Consider the following 19065-nt stretch of genomic DNA (forward strand, 5'->3'; position numbering starts at 1 on the left):
TCATTAATTTTGATAAAAGACTAAATCTGATGCACAAGATTACATGAGTTACATCACCTTTGTACCAGTCCTCAATATTTATGTACCAGTCCCTAATACCTTTGTACCTGCCTTAAATGTTACCGTACCAGTTCATCAATTTTTGGATTGTTGATAGTAGTTTAAGCTGTACCCTTGATCAATCGGCGATGAATGTCAAAAGTAATGGTGTCCAGACTTTAAAAAAAACATAAGGTGTCTATGATACTTCCTTCTTTTTATAAAGAACTTGATATATAATCTATTGCTTTAGATGAAAATGACTTTGTGATTAGTTAAAGAAGTTATGCCAATAAAAAGACCATCAAGTTATTGTCAATAAAAATGACTTTGATATAGAATCTATTCATTTTTTCTTTTTTGAAGGTTAGCAGCAAGTAATAATCACTTAGCCCATCGTCTGGCAAACAGGGCTAGAATTGCAAGACTATCATATGTGGGTTTTACATTTCCAATCTTCTCTCAATAGATGGAATACAGTAGGTAGAAGGGTACTATTTTTTTATTTGTATAGTTCAGGGTTGCTTTTCACTTATGTTTGAATGGATGTAATATTTTACTAGGCAATAAAATGATCATGCCTACGGGCTTTTAATAAAAAAAAAAATTCTATTTGAATCTCTTGTTAGCCTCTCACTCCTGTAATTTTAATGTAGCTAGGAGGACTGAAGCTAGGAGAGCTGTTAAACACGCCTCCACTTTCTCTTGGCTTCTGATGATGATGTAATAGTACTTTTCTACTTTTAACATAATTCATTAAATTTTTTTTCTGAAGGAGAATGTAACTTTCTGTTCATTTGTAGGGTTTCTAGCAAACAACTGAGAGATGATTTAATGACTTTATGGCAGGTCATGAAACATCAGCTGCTGTCTTAACATGGACCTTTTATTTTCTCTACAAGGTAATTCCTTCCGTGATAATTGACCCCAAGGAACAGGGGTGAAACTGGTAAATATAGATTTTTTGGGGGCTGAAACGTAAAATGCATGTGTGGTAGCTGGAATTTGAACACAAAATATAGCTAATTTGTTACTATCAATTTTGAAGTTTTAACCTTTTTTTTTCTGAAACCAACATTCTTTTGCAGTTACCCTTTATGAATACATTATTTACTAATATTATTTGAGATCATTGAACCCGCTTTACCCTTTATGAATGCATTTGAAGCATGAATTGTTTTCATTTCCCCCCCAAAAAAAATACAGGTTTAGATATCAAAGATTTCTATATAACCAGAAAAAGGCTGAATTTGCTATTCAGTTATAAATTACCTTATTTACTTTGTGCATTTGTATGAAAAAATATAACATGAATGTAACTGATTTGTTAACTTTTTTAGATTATTAAATTATAACATTATGTAAAATTAGTAAAATTATTAGATTATTAGAAAGAATGTGAGATGTTGGTCCTCAGGAATCCTCACACTTTTATGTCAATAAAGAAGAAATCTATTGTGATTAGTGTCATTTGTCCCAAACATCTCAATCTATATATATAGATTCTTGGTTTACTACTTGGCTATATTGAATTATAAAAAATTGAACAAGTTTTTTTTTCCGAGTTCTCTTATAATATGTCCCCGTTTAGTTAAATTTTATCATCACAAATGGTAAAGACTTGAATTTTGTTCTTTTATTGCAATATGACTTATTCTTTGCTCCAATGTAGATCATCAGCAAATTCTTCTCCACCTAACATTGATCAAGTAGTAGCTGATCAGAGAGTATCAAAGCAAGGTCCTGTAATTTATCTTCTTAGATTTTAGTTGTACTACCAGTTTTCTTAATTTATTAAAGATGTGATGTGGGAAAAGAGAAGGTGCCACCTATATTTAGGTTTCGTTAGATTTGTTCGATTTTGTGGGTACTACCACCTATATTTAGGTCAGAATTGATAGAAAATTTGTTGTTACCAAGGGCTTCAATTTGGGTCAGTGTATTCTAAATACATATCGGATTGGTTCTCTTGTTAGAGCCCCAATTCAGCTTCATTCCAAAATAACACCTAATTTTGTACATGTATAATAGCTTATTATAGGTGTTGGTATTATATGAGATGTTTCCATGCTCTTTTTAAAGCTAATACATTTCCTTGGTAGTCCACTTTCAGGTGTTATTGGAGCACTCCTCAATGCGCAATCTGGACAAGAGGTGGCAACATGTCTAGGTGCTGACACCGAGTGGTTCGGGGAAGAAAGGCAGGACAACCAGCCCTTATGTGATAATGGGGTGTTGTAAACCATTATCACAGAAAAATAGTATATTACAGCTATAAAAGGTTGCCTCTATTTGTAGATTTTTTGGAGTTGGGTTGTGCGTATAATTTGGTTATAGAAACAAGTTATTTATAGATATGTGGTTGCAATTCTTTTTGGTCTTATGTTTCAAGGAAAGCTTGAATTTACTATAATAATTAATGATAATTAAAATGTTACTCTCCATGTTTTATTGTGTTGTTCTTCTTATTATGTTTCAATGTGTAATGTAAAAGATTTCTTGGTTGCTTATGGGTTGGTACCAAATCGGTACAGGTACCAAATTGGTACGAGGTGAATTATAGAATTGGGCCTGAATTTTTTTTTTGGTAACGATAATTTTTTGCATCGTAAAATCTATACAAATATGGGGACCAGACAATATCTTAGCAAATAACCTGGTGGGGCCCACCTTCTTTGTCCATGCAACTAATAGGTTAATTATCCATGCAACAAATCATGTGGGGCCCACGAAATTTAACCATGCAACTACTCACTCCCTATCGTTGCAACTAATCCATGGGACCCACACACTTTATCCATGCAACAACTCAATGCTCTATCGTTGCAACTAATCCATGGGACCCACACACTTCATCCATGCAACTAATCAATGCTATATCGTTGCAATTACTTCTTGCAACTGATTTGTTGCATGGGTACTTATTGCATGGACACACCGTTGCAACAAGTATTCCAGAAGTTATTGCATGGTAAACCCATGCAACAAGTCCGAAATTTATTAGTTGCAACGGGGGTTGTTGCAACGGTATTTTTTGGGGCTTGTTGCATGGGTAACCCATGCAACTGACATTTTTAGGGATTGTTGCATGGGTAAGCCGTTGCAACAAGCCAAATTTTATTCATGCAACAAACCGAGATTCTAGTAGTGATCGGTGATCTATTTTTTGCGATTGTTTTCCAAGTATTATTTTCAGCATTTTTTATTTAAAACTGACTCAATCTTAGAGTAGAAAAAAGAATTAAGCTATGGAATGTCAAAATTAACCTATCACCATCAAACACGGAAATAATAAATTAATAAATATTCCGTTAAAAACATATAAAGTGTTATATTTTTATTCCTTAGAGAGAGTCTCTCTAGTGCCTCCCATTCTATAGAAACGTCTCCTTGATTGTTTATTATATCAAGTAGCGAATTGTAATATTTTATTTCTAAAAATAAAATTTTCAGCAAAAACTTGCGTGGTTAACGTCCCACATACATCATATATTTTTTACTCAGATATTTCACTATCACAACATGTATTAATACTAATAAAAGGGGACAATAAAGAAGCCATTTTGTGAGGTCTAGGAGCCGAAATTTTTAAAAGTACCATTTTTTCAAAAATGATAAATCAAAATATCACGAGAAATTTTGAAAAATAGCATGGTCGCATTTTCTAGATGCGGTCACCTTTTTTCGGACCGCATCCCCTAGATGCGGCCACCTTTTTTTTTTTTTCCTTCAAGTTGAACTGCAGCACGAGAAGGCAAAAAAAAAAAAAAAAGGTGGCCGCATTTTTTAGATGCGGCCATGCTATTTTTCGAAATTTCACATAATCGTTGTCTTTTGGTTTATCATTTTTGGAAAGATGGTATTTTTAAAAATTTCGAGTCTAGGAGAAAGTCAATATTCACACAGAAGGCTGCGGGTCCCAAATCTGAAATTTTTTTTTGTTAATATTAAATAGATTAAGTGGCTTGAACTCCAACCTTTACTTAAAAAACAATTATATTTAAAAATAATTAGACCAATGTTTATATTTTTGAACTAAATATTTATGTTATTAAAGCACGTGTTGATACTATTACGATAAATGCTTATAATATAAGAGAACAATAAAAAAAAAATGTAATGAAACTTTGATTGATATATTTATTATAGGGTAAATTTCGCTGTAGGTCACTAAACTTTGTTATTTGTCACGAATTGGTCACTCAAGTTTGATTTGTCCCTTTTGAGTCACTCAACTTTGTTATTTGTCTCAATCAAGTCCCTCTATATTTTTCCATCCAAAATTTTAACAGAATATGCTAATTCCGTTAGTATTTTGGATGGAATATGCTCATTCCGTTAATATTTTGGATGGAATAAGTATATTCCGTTAATTTTTTGAACTGAATAGGAATATTCCATTAAAATTTTGAATGAAAAAGAATAGAGTTACTTGATTGGGACAAATAGCAAAGTTGAGTGACTCAAAAAAGACAAATCAAACTTGAGTGACCAATTCGTGACAAATAACAAAGTTTAGTGACCTACCGCAAAATTTACCCTTTATTATATTACAAAAAATACTCATACTATTACAACACGTGTTTATACTGATAAATGTGGACTATAAGGAGTTGTTTTCTTAATAAACTAAGGCCAGTGTAGGTGTTATATATTTGAACCAGGTATTTATACTACTATGTCAGATGTTCGTATTATTATAATACGTGTTTATATATACTATTGAAAGTGAAAAATAAAATAAAAAATTTGTTAAGATACTTAGCTTGATTTTTATTCTAAAACTATATGTTTGTACTATATATTAAAACATATATTTGTTCTAATTATGAATATTTCTATGCAAAATTGCATATCATAGCTGAATCTCTTGCGTATTAATTGCAGATTTATTAGAATCTCCTAAAAGATAAGAAATAAATGATAAAATTTCAAAATATTATTAAAAAAAAGAACAGAAAGATATGTACAAAAAAAAATGCACATATGAAAAATACACTCGACAAATCACAAAAATCTGTGAAAAATGAATCATGATCACGAGCGACAGAAATAGGGGTTCGGATCCTCTAAAGTAACTCAAAATTTGAGTTTTGATTCAATCAGTTTGATCAAAATTCGTGTCAATTTAGTCTAAGATAAAATTTAAGAGACTCCTTCAATATTCGTACAAATTTTGATCAAACAGTCGATCCAAACTCTTAACAAGTTAGGTGATCAGAATTTCAGAAGTAGAAGGAGAAAAATATTTTTTGTTCCAAAAAAATGGAAAGCTCTTCCTATTTCAAACAGCCCACTTATTAGCTTTCAAAGCAAGGGGATAAAACGAAGCCTATAAACTCGAGTCCAGCTAGTATAACACGGTGTCACATGACACTAATTTTAAAATTGATTAGATAGACTTCAAATGATTAATTCAAACTGTTCAAACCAATTTACTTTATGAGTGATGCATTTACATGCAAACTTTTTATATTTTCGCGTTATTTTAGTATCAAATCAAGCGGTTTTAAAATTGAAAAATAAATGTATTAAGATTAACTTAAAAACTCACACATTTGACCGCTTGACTTGATACCAAATAAATTCAAAAAGTTATAAATTTTACATGTAAACGTACAACTAATGAAGTAGATCGGTTTGGATTCATCGTTTGAAATCGATTAGATAGGTTTTGAAATTGATATTATATAGACTGAAATGACACATATGTTATCGGTAGCCAACTAGCCATACTCTGTAGACTCTTCGGCATTTTTTAGTCGTATTAATGGATCATAGGTCCTCTATCTAAAAATACCGATTGAATTAGTTCAACGGGCTCGTCCAATTACTTTTTTTTTTGTGGCCCATTTCATCTGTAGGCTTCACTTGTTGAAATTTCTCATCCAAACATAAAAATCTCATGACGTTATTAGTACTGAATGGCCGAATTATAGTAAAAAAATTAGTTCATTTTTTAATAAGAACTAAAAAAGTTGAAAAGAAAATAAATTTACCTTTTCTCTAACATAGTTTGAAATGATATATAGAAAATCAAATATCATAATAATTAATAGAATACAAAATGTTACCGAGTATTCCGTTATAATTCAACGTCCATCTTGATTTCAGAAATCAATTCAAATTTAGTTTAATTTTGATCTGAAAACTTGTCAAACTCTGTTAAACGCTTGCCCTATGAACAAACTAATTATTTTCTAATAGAGAAGTTGATAATTTTGAATTTGTATCACGCTTGCATTTAATGGTTTGTTAATAACCTCTTCATATCTTATTTTAGTGGAAAGGAAAATAATACAACATAGGATTGTCCAAAGCGGAAATGTAAACATAGGTTCTCCGAAAGAAATTCATTTGGTATTAATTTATTCGGGAACTTTTATATAATCAATAACTACAGCTGGTTGCACTGATTGGCAACCTAATATAGTCCGGTCTGAACAAAAAGTTCAAAACTTTGTGAGGAATTATTTAGCAATTTCTTTTTCTAGCATTGTTCCGAAGAAAAATGTTATTTGGATAAAGAAACTACCATACATACATAAAGCTGTTATTTGAAAATGTGAAAAAAGTAGAAGAAAAAAAAAATTCTTGATAAAATTTCTCTTTAATTTGAAAATAAAATTTTTCAATCACTCTTTCAAACGTCTAACATAGATTTAAACACAACAGTAAAAACCCTTAAACATGCAACTAAAATTGGACTGACAACAGGCTTGGAGATGTAAGTCAGACTACGCTGCCCATATTAGCTAACTGCGCTCGGTGCATACGTGCACTCAAAGCTGAAGCTAGCTAGTACACCCCTATTCACATTCCTAGGACCTAGAGCATATTTCATATTGCATGAGCGTTCACATTTATCAAGCCCCTGTTCACACTGGCAAGAGTGTTTACATTCATTAATCCCCTGTTCACACTGGTAGGAACTAGAAGGGTATTCTCGGAGATGAGAATCAAGATCAGTGTCGAGAATCGTCATCAACGAGACGATCACCCGAGCAATGAGAATATCGCAGTGAAGGGAGAAAGAACAAATTAAGAAAATGACAAATGCAAAGAAGAAAGAGTGCAATTGTGAGGGAATAAAGAAAAGAGAGAAGGTTATGGAGAGAGAATTATAGAAGAAAGAGAGGATGGTACATTGCAGAGAGAAGAGAGAAAGGAGAAGGAATTTTTGAGAAAGAGAAAAACTAATAGTAAGGCATATATAGAAGAAAAAAAGGAGAGAAAACAACAACATTATCATTGTTAAATTAAAAACAAACGGAACTATATTTACATACCTTTTCACTCTCTTTTTCATTGTTGAAGAGGAGAATAATACCTGACTCAAAGAATAGTTTTTAAAAACTTATCTGCATCTCTTAATTTCCTCTCTTCTATCGTCATAGTGATAGAGAAGAAAACAAATATAAATTCAGTTTAGCTCTTTTAATTTTTATGTCACTCTTTTACCATATAACATGGATCATATCTAACAGTTTTATTTTGACTTTTAAGTTTTAAATTTTGAGTTATTAAAGTTAAAAAAAATAAAAGCACAAAAAATAGAGACATTTGAATTCTCCTCTTATAATTATTATTTTGTATTTTATAAAAAAAATTCTTAACAAAAATACTTTTTAATTACACTACCGTGTGCTCTTCTAATTAGAGTGAGTATCGTTTGCGACATCTAGACATGTATAATTTGGACAATCGGACTAAAATTAATTCGATAATTATTTGAAATATGAGAGGATTCGTTTTGAAATTCATACTAGATTAAAACCGACAACTTGGATCTCATTCTACACGGTCAGGTGTTATACTGGATCTGAATTCCTCAGGCTAGACCTAATCTGGGTTCATTAATGAAACGAACATAATTTCAACTTTTCGAGTTATCTTCTAAAATTAGGCATAAAGAAAAAATCGCCGTACAGAAAAGTACATCATCCCCAGCTGTACACTCTCCAGTCCGGGCTCACAACCAGCGCATCCCTCTTAAAATACTGTAAAGTTTAAACCGTAGATGTCCTTTTCTCTATTGAATACTTGAATTCCATTTGCTCTGTTAATAGAATAAAAGAAACTGGAGGTAAATGGAGTATCAAAACTGGAGATAAATTGAATTCTCGATCCAATCGATCCAAATTCAACGCCGTCTACGCGAGGACGTGTCCGTACCGACTCCATGTGGTTTGACCAACAAATAAGCCATCCGTATTAATGTTGTGCATTTAAATATATTATTTGCTTGTTAGCTTACTTTAAACTAAGTTAAACTATCGTACCATCCTATCGGAGTACGTTAAACAATTACATTTCTTAATTAGTTTCTGATTTGGCCACCGAGTGAAGGGATACCGTAGCGACAGAAGGTTCCAAAAGCCTCTACGCGTCTATTCCAAACACCGAGAAAAACAAAATAAAAAGAACAAACAGAAGATAAAATTATGAAAGAAAAGTGAACGAAGCTCGAAACAGACAAACTGAGTCAATCTCTGAGTCTTATATCTTGCTAAGGAAGCTAAAAGGAGCAAAGAAGCGGGGAAGAGACGAAAGTGAGAGAGAGCGAGCGAGGGAAACACAGCAGATCCGAAATTCGACAGTGAAGATCGCTAGAAGGCGCCTTTCTGATGGGGGAGACGGATCGGCCCTTTAAGGAATCCGACGTGGAGGATGGCTACTGGAGGGATGGAGACGGGATCCAGTGGGGCCAGATGATTGAATCCGGTCCTTTCCCGGCGTGCCATCTCATGGAATTAAGTAGATCAACTGGGGAGAAAATGGTGGAGCCAGATGTGCGATCATCGGGTCCTGTGGTGGGGTCCAGATGCAGTGAAGAACTGCAAGACCATTCTGACACAAAGCAATCGGATCAGACAGAGTAAGTGTAAGCTTCTGCTTATATACTTCGCCTGAGCTCCGGCTATGGCAAAGTAGTATATTTTAACACTCGTGTACGTACGGGTAAGCATCACTGGGTTGAGATTTTGTGAATTTTGAAGTTGTGCTATACTAGTTGACTTGTTCAAATTTAATTACCAAAAATAGTGCAATTGACTTACAGTATGAAGTTTTGAACTAGTTAGAAATGTTAACCATATAGATTAAATTAACACATTATTACCTACACATGTGTTGTTTGGAATTATCAATTATGTGTGTATATATATATACAGGGGAATGAAGAGGAAGAAAGGTGAGAAGAGAAGGCGTGAAGAGAGGTATGCTTTCATGACAAAAAGCGAGATAGATCATCTAGAAGATGGTTATAGATGGAGAAAATATGGCCAGAAGTCGGTTAAAAACAGCCCTTTTCCTAGGTCCTTTCTCTCTCTCTCTCTCGCACACACACTCCGACACGTGTACACGGACACTGACACACGGTTATTCACGTTTACATTTTTTCAATAGGATTCTAAGGTAAATAAATTCCCATTTTGGAAGAAGCAACGGCAATGGAGGAATTAGAAAGAAAGCAGTGAACAACTGCAGTAAAAGTACTCATAATAAATTTTCAGATCAGATCTTACTAGAAGTACTCTCTGATACCCCACAACGGCAGTAAATGCACCCCTTTAATTAGCTTTAAATTTATGTTCTTAGTGAATCCCAAGGATAAAGATATTGAAAGAGCTAATTTGGCTTCGTGTAACGCACGGTTTAGTATGAAGTCGAACTAGCTCTGTCAATATCTTTACGACAGCAATAAGATTTTTTTTGAGTAAAGTTGAAGATCAAGCTATCCACTGCTTAATAACTTTGTTATTATAATAAAATATTTTTTTCATGAATTTCAAACTCATGATTTCTTATATAGAGACCATGTGCCTTTGTCACTAGATTAAATATTAGTTCTTATGTTAGCAATATGATTTAGTACAGCTGTCTAACCAAATTTAAATGGATTGTAAGAAAAGAAAAAGGCTAGAACAATGGAGATATATACTTCTAATGTAAACATTTAGCGAGGAGTTTAATCACAGGGGTTAACATATATTGATCATGAGGAGGGTTCAAATGCCTCCATGTTTTTGTGTCTCCATCTCTCTCCATTATTTTCAAAGTTCAAACAGTCGATCCGAACCGCTCAACCTAACCTCCATACTAAAATATGTTTGGAGATCAAATTTTATATTTTTAGGAATTTTTTTACTATTTTTTTAGATAGGTAAAAAAAATACTGTTTTTAGATGGTTCAGATTTACTGATTTTGTAACTATCCAAGGAAATAGTAAAAAAATTTCTAAAAATATAAAATTTGGTCTCCAAATATATTTGAGTATGGAGGTTAGGTTAAACAGTTCGGATCGACTGTTTGAACTTTGAAAATGATGGAGAGAGATAGAGACATGATGAAGACACAAAAACATAGAGGCATTTGAACCCTCCTCATTGATCATATATACAACCTTTTCTTTTTTAATACTTTTTTTACACTGAACTAGAAAAATATATCTCGAATTTAGTGCGCGCTTTACTTTTCTTTAATGATATTTGTAGCAACTTTTACGGCTGTCATTGCATGTTTTACACTCATATAGAGAAAGAGAATATAAAGGACCTCACAAAAAGAAGTGTGAAAGAATTTTTTGGTGGTGATATCATAATCATCAATCCCAATCACTCATGCACATTAGATTTCATTTATGGATGAAAAAAATATACCATCATCAATCTTAATCACTATAGTACCACTTTATTATTACCGCTATAAATATACCATTATCAAAGTCCTTACCGAAAACTACTACTGTTCAAATGTACGTACTAGCAACAATTCTTGGCTAGCTTAGTAGCATTACATGTACATGTAAAGGATACGACAAAAAATAAAATTAGGTACTTCTATTCAATTGGATAGTTCAAAAAAATTACCAATATGTATTATTATAGTTCGAAGGGTCGTTGAACCAATTTGTTGTAATTAAATAATTAATGTCTTAACAATTCTGCTTTTATCTTTTGATTAAAAAACAGGAGTTACTATAAGTGCACGATCAACAAATGCACCGTAAAGAAGCGGGTCGAGCGCTCCGCTGATGACCCATCAATCGTCATAACAACATATGAAGGTCGGCACTGCCACTACACACCCATCACTCCACGTAGCAACGAATACATGAAAAATGCAACTGCATTTACTTTAGAACGAGTTGCACCGGCTCCAGCAGCACAGACTGACTTGCAAGCAATTTACCAAGGATTTTACCATGCTCGGCAGCCCTATTTTGAAAAGGAAATTGGAGGTGTAGTAGGAAATTCAGGCAGTGAAGGTCTATTGGATAACATTGTATTTACTGGCTTACCACCTGCCTAGAAAAATTAATTTCATTTTAATTAGCAGTCTAAACAATATGGGGTAAACGTAGTTCGGGAGGTAGGAATTGATACAGAATTAGATATTACCGACAGGATCAATATTAAGTTCCTTTGCTCTTTGTAGATAGTTTTTGTTAGATACAACAAAAATAATTCATGGAAACTTTGAATATTTGTATATTTTTTTTATTCAAAATAGTATATGCTTAAAAGTTAACCCCCCCCCCCCCCCCTCCTAATTAATTTCACCCACCAGCTATTTGGCCGAAATTTTTATAAATGCCCAAAAAAATAATGAAATTAAGGAATCTACCCCGGTTTGTAAAGAATTTTGAAATCTACCCTATCCGGTTACCCAATAACCGGAATAAGCCCTTCTTTTCGGTCACCCAATTCCCCGATTTATTACTTTGGTCCGGTTAATGGTTAACCGGAAAGAATTTGAAATTCATAAGGTCCGGTTGATGGTTTACCGGTTTTGTAGATTTTACTTTTTTTTTAAAATAGAAATATTATATTTTTTTTATTTGTTGTATTAAAATATTAGAAATGTTGAATATATATTTTTGAAAATAGATGAAATACAATATAATTTGATTTATTAGAAAGACTGCAACAAATAACCCGGATCAATATTTTTCAGGCCTAATTTTTCGCGGCTGTAAAAAAAATTAATATATTTTTTTATGTGTTATTGGAAAAAAATAAAAATGCCTAGATTCTAAGTTATTGATCCCGGTTCAAAAGTGACTTCTAGGTAATCCAGAAAATTTTGTGATCTTTCTAGTACATTTAATTTATAAAAAGTTGTATCTATTTTGATAATTCTTTTTGAATAACAATCATTAAATAGCTAAAAGTTTTTTTTTTTTGTAAAAATAGATACAACTTTTTATAAATTAAATGTAATAGAAGCATGACAATATTTTCTGGATTTACCTAGAAGTGACTTTTGAACCGGGATCAATAACTCACAATCCATGCATTTTTTTTTCCAATAACACATAAAGAAATATATTAATTTTTCTTACAGCCGCGAAAAATCCAGCCTAAAAAATATTGATCCGGGTTATTTGTTGCAGTCTTTCTAATAAATCAAATTATATTGTATTCCATCTATTTTCAGAAAAATATATACAACATTTCTAATATTTTAATACAACAAATAAAAAAAATTCTGTTTAAAAAAAAAAGCAAAATTTACAAAACCGGTAAACCATCAACTGGACCTTATGAATTTCAAATTCTTTCCGGTTAACCATTAACCGGACCAAAGTAATAAATTCGGGAATTGGGTGACCGGAAAGAAGGGCTTATTCCGGTTATTGGGTAACCGGATAGGGTAGATTTCAAAATTCTTTACAAACCGGGATAGATTCCGTAATTTCATTATTTTTTTGGACATTTATAAAAATTTCGGTCTATTTGGTATGGGGCCCTATTAGAAACTTGTACATGTACACTGTACAGTTTAAAAAAAAAGAGAAGGCTGTATTCTTTACATTTTAGGTTCCTTGTAGCTGATATTTTTTTTATAAATATTCCCCTATTTTGTGTACGCTTCTTTTATTTGATATAATAAATTTAGTGGGTGAAGTCTACTACATAAATAAGAGTTATTTTTAATTAATAGTAATATTTTACTTCAAAATTAAATTGTTATAAATTGAATTCTTATTTTGAAAAATAGATAGAATGGGGAAAGTAAATTGTCTTTGCACGAACTAGAATTATATATAGACTTTTTTGTCCCATACTAAAATGAAATCTCCGTCCTAACCTCCTTTTTTTATTAAAATTAAGAGTCAAACCACTCAACTATTAATTTTCATCCACATTTGAATTTCGAACCAGCTATATTCCACAAAAACATTGTATTTAGCCAAAGAAAAAATAGGCAGGGTTGAAAGAATTTTTCATTCAAACATGATCCGCTCCTACAATTGCTAACTTTTAATTTCAAAGAACAAACATGTTATTAATAAGGAAAAATTAGGTCCTCGCCCGATAAGAAAGATTTGGAATTTTGGTAAACAAATCCAGGAGCCCGCATCATCTACATTAATACACGTTTGAGTTTAACTCCGTACCATTTGATTAGAATTCGGATCAATCTGGTCAATGCCTATAATGTACATAATCCTTTAGCATTCGTACGATTTAAATTGGACAGTTCGGATCTAAATTCAAAATTTGTGTTAACTCATGGGGTACGAATTCCAAATCCAGATTCTTCTTTTTCTTTGAATCTAATCAGCTCCAAGTCATCTCCAGGTCGTCTCAGCAAACTTTCGGACTTGTATCTTGCCATTTACGAAAGAATTGGAATAAAGGAGCTGGACACCGTGTGAAAACCCCTAGTCCAGTCTCCGTCATGACGAGTTGGTTGCTATCGGTCGTGCAATGCATTAATTGCATTAATAGCTAGTGTTAATATTACAAAGAGGTAAACCTTTCATTAAAGAGAAACTCGTCAAAAATCAACACCCTAAGTCAAAGGTGACAGTCTGACAGAACTCCTCAAAAAATCAACACCACACAGCTTTTCTTCCCTCCGAACAGTGCTTCTTCACCTCTGTTCTCTCTCCGATTCTTCTCTTCTGAAGCAAGAGAAATTGTTAAGCAGGACCAGTCTGAAGCGAGCATCTCCCTCGTACCATTTGTTAAGCAGGGCCAATCTGAAGTGAGCATCTCCCTCATACCATTCTCCCTCTCCTTTCTTCCGCATCCCTCCGTCTGGAGTGCAGCTTGGTTTGTTGAAACCGCGTACCAAATGATAAAACACTTAAAGTTGATGCAGTAAATTATAAAAATGTTTTTGACTAATGATAATTCAAGCTTAAAGATAAGTATTATTTTAGGTATACAAAAATCAAATATCCATGCAGCTATATTAGATGTAAAAAATTTGAACTCCTGAATCAACTAGCAGTTCAAATGACAAGCTATTGACTTTCCAAATGTTCGAGTTTAAATCCCGATAGATAATATAGTGAAATACTTGTAAGCCTTCTCCGTCATAAAAAAATAAATCAATACAGGACCTCCATAAATTAAATAAAAAACTTACGATAATCAAAACATAGTTAAAAAATAAGTTTAAACAGCAACAGGAGTAGCGCATATCTAGCATTTCACTAAATAAAAAGCAGAATGTAAAGCAGCAAGGCCTAATGCAAACACAGATTACAAAAACAGGAAAACAGAACCAAACCATTACCCTTTATCCCCATATTTGGGCTTCTAACTCTGCTACAAACATTTTTTTTTATTATATAAAAAGGTAAACTCTGGAATCATATCTTGGAATCCAGAAGTTTTAAAACTAGGGAAATCACAACCATAATTTGTGCACCCTTTTGGTTCGCATACATTGTCTGCTGTTCAAAATGTAACACCAACATTGTTCATTGATGATGCAGATATTGTCTGCGCACCAAAACAGGATTGCAACCATTGTTATAGATTTTTCTAGTTTCCAAAACAAGGTGATTTCACTTTCCACAAACCACACCTTCATGCTTACCAAATACACTAAAATAACTGCATAAACACAACTGCAAACTACACCATTTACACAGTCACCAACAAATTTAGCTAGGTGCAGCAGTCATCTAAACAGAGACAACATCAGAGGCCACAGAATCATGTGCCACAGCTGAACCACCAAGGTGCTCTGCTTGCTTCTTAACCATACTTTTATGCTTCTGCCCCTTGCAATGGTACTCGAAAACCTTTGGGCCGTTAACAACTATGTTACACAAGTCACATACCTTGACTGCATCACCATTGGCCCCACTTTCTAACACCTTCCTCTTCTTTGTCTCAAGATCCTCTTTCGACAGACTCTTGCTCTTCGTTTTTGGTTTTGGTTCCATTTGTGAACTAGCAGGCACATGCTCTTGGTCATTATCATTTGTAGCCAGTGTTTGGGTCCCAGGTGAGGTGCTTGTTGCTGGGACAAATTGGATGGGTCTATCACCCATGGTGTGGTTAATCTTTTTGTTGTGCTTCTTGCCTGACACATGATTGTTATACATCTCCTGGGTGTTGCAAGTGATTTTGCATATGTCGCAAAAGATAAATTGTTTGTCATTATCATTTGTACCTGGTGTTTGGGTCCCAGGCGAGGGGCTCCTCACTGGGACAAATTGAATTGGTATATCGCCTGCTGTGAGGTTTTTAATATTTTTGTTGTGCTTCTTGCCAGATACATGGTTGTTATACATTTCGAGTGTGTTGCATGTTATCTTGCAAACGTCGCAATAGACAGATTGGGCCACTGTTGGGGCCTTCACAGCGCTCGGCGCGTTATTTTTCTTTCTTTTAAGTTTCTTATTTGGGGTGGACACATTGGCTGAGTAAACTGCTTGTTGGCCCATGAACGTTTGTGTCAACCCTTTGAGCGGAATTCCATTGACCTAAAAATGAAAAAAGGAAAGAAAAAGAATTGTAACCATATCAAATATTTTGGTTCAACAAATGGATGAAAATATATAATCATGCAGGTGCTGTGGAAAAAGATAAGACAAATTGAATGCATGCACAATATACCAATATGCAAATTCGTCTAAAATTTGTTCAATTGTCTAAATTCCTCATTTTTTGAAGATTTTTTTTATTATTCCAGTAATGCCAAGGCACAAAACATCCTGTTTATGTTTCAAATGAGGGAGAAGAAGATCTCCAACCAAAAAGGCAATCCTAGTTTCAAACCATTCCCTTTTTCAGGCCAACCTACAAACATGGTTAAAAGGAAAAAAGAAAATTCTGCAAGTCAACATGCAAACAAGGGATGCATATTCTAGATCAAATCAAAGCTAGATTCATCCAGAACATTCAATAGAAACCATGATAACATAAAAAATAAGAAGAATGGGAGTTTGGCAATTGGTTAGCCACCCACCCTGGAGATGTGCTTCTCGCTTGCAATATGGAATGCGAACACCTTGTCACTGTTACAGACGACATTGCAGATGGTGCAAGTACGAACTGAATTGGCATCAGCACCGGTTTCAATTAGTTTCTGCTTCTTCGACTCCAGATCCTGTGCAGTTACTACATGGTTCGCCTTCTTTTTCTTCAACTATTTACCAAAAATACATCAAATTTCAGAAATGTTTTTTAGATGGTGGGGCCATGTTGCAAATGCCAGCCAACATTTTTCCCTTTGGTTTCCTCTTAGTGCTCAACATTATTGGTAATCAACTTTGCACTCTTGAGGTTCATTGAGGCATACTTGGAGTTTTGATGGAACAATTACCTGCATAACTACAGAACCTGTACTGAGGTAAATTGGTGAGGTAGCTGAAACTAGGTTGTTCTCACAACTAAAGCAATATCCATGACTTCTATTATATAAATACGTACGAGTAAAATTTCTTTACCTACAGACCAAGTTCTATAACATACAATTTTATCCAAAAATCGGGGTCTTTATTGCACATTAAATCCAGATTTTCATCCCGTCTAATGAATAAGTGAACTTCTAACCAAAACTCGTGAGAGGACTAAACTATCACGTTTTGTTTTGGAAATACTTATTTTTTAAAAGGATAATACAAAAGGAAAATACATGGAATTTCACCAAATCGAGTAAGATTTTTGCCCCATTGATGTAATCCACAAGCTAATGACAGTTTTTAGACTTGATCGAAGATTATTTAATAAAACAGACAAACAGGTAGGTTAAAGATAAGTATAAATTAATAGGCTGTTCTACATAGATTAATGATAAAACAACCAATTACAAGATGAATCTACTTATTTTGAAAAAAAAACTCGTGAGAACGACTTCTCTTAATAAATGGAAATCCAAAAAGAGAAAATAATATTAATATTAAAAAAACAGGGAAAAGCAATATACATACCGGGCATCAGCTAATTCGAACGTAGAGGCACTCCCCTTGGAGCTTTTAGAAAGAAAGGTTGAGAAGGGGTGAGAACCTTGGAAAAGGGGCCAATCCTAGGTCAAAAGGCCGCAATTTGGACCAGTTGGGCAAGTTTGTACCATTCTCGCATGTTTCACAACATACAATAACTGGATGATACAATCTTGTTTCCAACTGGCACAAATGCTTATCCAAAACTTGGCATATAGGTACATACTAGCATGGATCAGTATGTTACACTGTTAGACCAACAGTACATACTGGCTGGTACCTACCTATCTACTATTTGGATAATAAAATAAAGAGAATAGATTTATCAGACAAACAGAAAAATCATTGGAATATTCACAGCAGACACAGATAAGTACTAAACCAAACAAAATTTTATACTATAAACACACAATGCCAAAGCACGTTTAATTTGAAGTTAATTTTCTTTTTAGTAAATGTCAACTTTAATGAATACTAGTTAATATCCGTAAGTAAAATACATGCCATTCACACAACAAGCATTTATATCAAATCAATATTCGAAGTATATATTTGAAATAACACAAATATAATGGCTAGTAGAATTGCATATACCTACATAAGCTGCATAAACCTAATAACTAGATATCTATCTACTATCTAACGAAATATCCCCAATACAAAATCAAAGTTGTGAATTGTCTGCTACACACATTTCGAGCATAATAGTAGAAATTACACAGATCAGCAATTCAACAACAAGCCACACTAAGCTGAATCTACAATCCAGAGAGACAGAGAGAGAGAGAGAGAGAACTCACTGGATGAATTGGGTCCACAGTTGGCATGGGGCCTATATAAGCAGCACCGAGGGCAACACCGCCAGCGGCTGCTGGCATGGATGCGTAATAGGAGGCATACGGGTCAGCCTGGTATTGAGAAACGGTGTATCCAGCAGGCAATGTGAGGGAGGCGTCAGCTCCCTGCGAGACTGCGACCGGGACCTGAACCTGTACCTGGTCGTAGCTAGGGTTAGGGTTAGGTCCTGGGCCGATAACAGCCGCAGCGGAGGTGGAAGTGGGGTAATAGGCCGGAGGTGCAGCGTAGTGTGACGCTTGTGTTTCGTGACTGTAATCCATGGCGAATCACCAAAAAATAAAGTAAGAAAAAGGAAATTTCTTTGGGGAAAAAAAGAACGAAGAGTGAAAGGTTTACATTTCTGGAAGTGTTTTTTTATTAGATTGATTTTTTTAACCCACTCAAAACTTTTACAAATTTTTTACTAAATTGATGACGTGTCTAATTTAAATGGGAAAAGACAAAAAGGTGACATTTATCTGCCAAAACTTTTGGGCTTTTGGGCCTTAGTGCGTGAACTCTGGTATATTGGATCTCCCCTTTTTTCCTGAGGCTCAATCTTAAAGAAAATAAAACAGTAGACCCAAGGTCACTTTTTACATTCTTTCAAAACCCTATGAATGCAACATTGTCCGTCTTAATTTTTTTCTTTTCTTCAATACAAGTATATTAATTAGATCTGTCAGATGAATAAATAAATAAATCAGCCTATATATTCTGCTAGTATTGGAAAGCATAAGATATCATTGTAAACTCATATTTCCCATATGAATAAGCAAATGAGACATGATGGTGATGACAATACAATATCTGAAATTCCTTCAAATGCTCTAAAACGAAATATTCTGCCTATTGAGAATACTATGATTTAAGCACTGAATTATGAGATCATAACTTTGGTTATAGCTTTCTGCTGGTAGATTTTAATTACTTCATGTAGGTTAATTATTTCTGAAGTGCTTCTAGGAGCAGAGAAATCAGTGCATGCCAA

At 33.8% G+C, this 19065-nt stretch overlaps 3 protein-coding genes across 8 annotated transcripts; 2 read left to right on the forward strand and 1 right to left on the reverse strand.

The window, feature by feature from the left end:
• Nucleotides 1–292: 292 nt before the first annotated feature.
• Nucleotides 293–2586, forward strand: LOC144572276 (uncharacterized). Of its 4 annotated transcripts, XR_013517708.1 has the most exons (5): nt 293–530; nt 696–762; nt 843–941; nt 1712–1779; nt 2153–2586. XR_013517708.1 is itself a non-coding variant. In XM_078321777.1 (4 exons), the coding sequence occupies exons 1-4, from the start codon at nt 474–476 to the stop codon at nt 2278–2280; spliced, it is 312 nt and encodes a 103-aa protein (XP_078177903.1). In that variant the 5' UTR covers nt 293–473; the 3' UTR covers nt 2281–2586. The 4 variants fall into 4 exon arrangements, 1 of the variants encoding a protein (XP_078177903.1); XR_013517707.1 differs by having other exon boundaries at nt 293–762; XR_013517709.1 differs by lacking the exon at nt 843–941.
• A 5926-nt stretch (nt 2587–8512) lies between these two features.
• LOC144572278 (putative WRKY transcription factor 57) lies at nt 8513–11478 on the forward strand. Its single transcript, XM_078321778.1, has 3 exons — nt 8513–8917; nt 9213–9356; nt 11014–11478. Exons 1-3 carry the CDS (start codon nt 8667–8669, stop codon nt 11351–11353), a joined length of 735 nt encoding a protein of 244 aa, XP_078177904.1. The 5' UTR covers nt 8513–8666; the 3' UTR covers nt 11354–11478.
• A 2930-nt stretch (nt 11479–14408) lies between these two features.
• Nucleotides 14409–18448, reverse strand: LOC144572391 (uncharacterized). 3 transcript variants are annotated; one of them, XM_078321950.1, is made up of 4 exons: nt 18038–18448; nt 16262–16441; nt 15464–15776; nt 14409–15373 (listed from the first exon to the last, which is right to left on the reverse strand). In XM_078321950.1, exons 1-4 carry the CDS (start codon nt 18353–18355, stop codon nt 14970–14972), a joined length of 1215 nt encoding a protein of 404 aa, XP_078178076.1. In that variant the 5' UTR covers nt 18356–18448; the 3' UTR covers nt 14409–14969. The 3 variants fall into 3 exon arrangements, with proteins under 3 accessions (XP_078178076.1, XP_078178075.1, XP_078178078.1); XM_078321949.1 differs by having other exon boundaries at nt 14409–15776; XM_078321952.1 differs by having other exon boundaries at nt 14409–15776; nt 18233–18436.
• Between the last annotated feature and the right edge of the window lie 617 nt (nt 18449–19065).

The sequence above is a fragment of the Carex rostrata genome, chromosome 20, assembly GCF_964058835.1.
Source record: "Carex rostrata chromosome 20, lpCarRost1.2, whole genome shotgun sequence".
NCBI lineage: Eukaryota > Viridiplantae > Streptophyta > Magnoliopsida > Poales > Cyperaceae > Carex > Carex rostrata.